Here is a 3,015-nt window from a genome sequence, read left to right as displayed (position 1 = left end):
GTTATACACAACTAAGGGGTTAATTCAGTGCAAACAGGTCAGTGAAGCGTCATACAAATACTGTGTAATTTGGAAATGAGAGCACAACATTGGCATGGCTGTCCCTTTTGAATGTGTCCCTTAAGATTCTCCGAGAAAAAAAGGAAGTCGTTCTGGTGGAACTGCACCGCCTGTATGTGAAATGCTGGTGCAGAATATTTTTTTTTTATCAGTCTAACCTTCTGTGTTGATACATGAATGCTGGTACCCACTAACAGGGATGCCAGATGATCAGTGCAGAATGAAGGTCCCAAGGGAACGCATCATGTGGTTCTCTCTGCCCTGTGACGTCACTAGCAGATGGCATGGGTACCAGCTCTGGCAGTTGGCATCAATGTCACTTTTTTAGAGATCAATGAGATACACACATATCTAGACTCCTGGAGACGATGCGACATTCAGACTGATTTGGGAAACGGAAAAAATGAAAACTGATTGTTGACTGAACCAAGACTAAGGTAACAAATATTATTCATAAATATATTTTTTCATAATACCTATGTTTGCATTTAATAGGATATTAAAATGGAATTTATTTATCATTTTATTTACGTGCCATAATCCATTTCTTCTGCAAAGTGTCATTTTGACCTTACACATATGCTGTGTTAACTACATTAGCAAAATGGATAAATGCAATTCTGGAAAAGTATTTGCTTGTGTATTTCTGTGAAAATTGTTTCTTTTAAGATGCTGAACAAATGAATCTCATAATATTGTTTGTTTTTATATATAAATCATTATTCTTTGCACAAAAGGAAATTTTTCAAAATTATTCCAGACTGCATCTGTCTGTTTTCTTTTAGTTAGATGCAGCAGACTCTTCTGGGTATGATTTAACACCTAATACAAAGAAACCCACAATTATCATTACTGCTTCTGTTTACTGAAATTAATTGCTGTTTAGGATAGAATTCAACTGAAACACATTTTTACATTTAAATAATAAAATCTGCTGAATATTTTTTTACAAAAAAAAAAGCTGCCTAAATTAAGTAAAACTTGCAAACCTGCTGCTACAAGTATATCCTCTACAATGAAAGAAGAATATAAAGCGTTTCATCTAGTCTAATCTGAACTTCATTTGGGGTTAGTGGGCGGTACATTAGAGAAATATATTTTGGAATTGACTTTTTAAATTCCTGTACAGTGCATATCCAGTGCATGTTGTTGATTAAAAGAATTAGGCACATGGATTTGGGTTTGAAGCAGACAGATAAGCATTTACTTAAGAATGTAAAAGATACTACTTATTTACATTCATTTATATTAAGACTATATAAGTATGATGTATCCTGATATTTATACCTTTTTGATTTATAGTTTATTAAATGAGGTCTAATGCCTTATCCTTTTTCACAGGTAGAAAAATCTCAACCCAAACAAAAATGTTAACACTTCCTTTTGATGATTCCGTTGTAATGGCAGAACCTCCTATATGCAGAAAATTTTCTCGGGAAAGTGAGGAGGCAAAACAAGTAAAGAAACTGGAAAGCTGTGCCAAACAGCTAGTATCCCATGGGAAACATATCAAGAGATCACCTGAAGAGGAAACAGAGCAAGAAGAAGAAGATGAGGACAGGGAGGAGGAAGATGAGAATGGATTGCCAAGAAGGCGAGGACCAAGGAAAAAAAAGATGACTAAAGTCAGAATTGAGAGAATTAAAGTAAGGAGGGTAGAAGCTAATGCGAGAGAGAGGGGTAGGATGCATGGGCTCAATGATGCACTGGACAATTTAAGGAAAGTTGTACCTTGCTATTCTAAGACACAAAAACTGTCAAAAATAGAAACCTTAAGATTAGCAAAAAATTACATTTGGGCTCTTTCTGAAATCCTTCGGATTGGGAAAAGACCTGATCTACTTACCTTTGTGCAAAGCTTATGCAAAGGTTTGTCCCAGCCAACCACAAACTTGGTGGCAGGATGCCTACAGCTTAATGCCAGAAGTTTTCTTATGAGTCAAAGCGGGGACACTATGCATCACACAAGATCCCCATATACCTCTGTTTACCCACCTTATCACAGTCCTGAGCTTAGTACCCCTCCAAGTCACGGGACCCTTGATAACTCCAAAACCATGAAACCATACAGTTACTGTAGTGCTTATGAATCGTTTTATGAAAGCACATCTCCTGAATGCACAAGCCCACAGTTTGAAGGTCCCTTAAGCCCTCCCTCTATGAACTATAATGGGATATTTTCCCTGAAGCAAGAAGAGGCCTTGGACTATGGGAAAAATTACAATTATGGCATGCATTACTGTGCAATGGCAGGCAGGGGTCCCCTCGGGCAGAGCTCTATGTTCAGGTTGCCCACAGACAGCCACTTCCCTTATGACTTCCATCTGCGCAGCCAGTCTCTCGCCATGCAAGATGAATTAAATGCAGTTTTTCATAATTAATGAGGAAAATGAATATAAACAGTGGTCATTCACCTCCCTCCCCTATCTAATTAAGATAAAGCAGATGCTTGTTCACACAGTAATTGACACGGCTCGATTAAGGTATCACTGCGATCTTGAAAGTGTGTTTTAAAATTCTGTGTTTTTTTTTAATTTCTTGTTTTATGAAAGCAAGATATTTGCCATATTTTCACAAATTATTTAAGTTGGTTAAGAGTGTGATTTGTTCTTGTTCTAAAGTATTTTGTTGAAATATCTGTCGAAATTACGTGGCTAAATAAAATTGTTCATTATACAAAGCCAATGTCTATTTTAATTGCACACAGATGATCCAAAGCAATTACATGTTATACCATTTAAGCCAGAGGAACAAGCAAGCCAGTGCAAAGAATTCCTTTTCAGGATTCACTGGCCCTGAACAGTTTAGCATCTGTATTAAAATGTACAATTACTCCTCATTATGTCCTGCAAATGAAACAAATAAAAAAATGCTTAAGCTTTAGGAAACATATAAAATGACAAAAGACTTGCTTATCTTAATAAATGTAATTGGTAAAATTCAAAAGAAAAATAA

The 3,015-nt window shown here is 36.2% G+C and overlaps 1 protein-coding gene across 1 annotated transcript; it reads left to right on the top strand.

The window, feature by feature from the left end:
* The first annotated feature begins 396 nt into the window (after nt 1–396).
* On the top strand, nt 397–2,740 carry neurod6 (neuronal differentiation 6). The gene is made up of 2 exons (NM_001078805.1): nt 397–497; nt 1,402–2,740. The coding sequence occupies exon 2, from the start codon at nt 1,428–1,430 to the stop codon at nt 2,439–2,441; it is 1,014 nt and encodes a 337-aa protein (NP_001072273.1). The 5' UTR covers nt 397–497; nt 1,402–1,427; the 3' UTR covers nt 2,442–2,740.
* The last annotated feature ends 275 nt before the right edge of the window (nt 2,741–3,015 follow it).

The sequence above is a fragment of the Xenopus tropicalis genome, chromosome 6 (genome assembly GCF_000004195.4).
Source record: "Xenopus tropicalis strain Nigerian chromosome 6, UCB_Xtro_10.0, whole genome shotgun sequence".
Lineage (NCBI taxonomy): Eukaryota > Metazoa > Chordata > Amphibia > Anura > Pipidae > Xenopus > Xenopus tropicalis.
The sequence above is the reverse complement of the archived record's forward strand: the minus strand, read 5'-3'. Positions and strand labels throughout refer to the sequence as shown.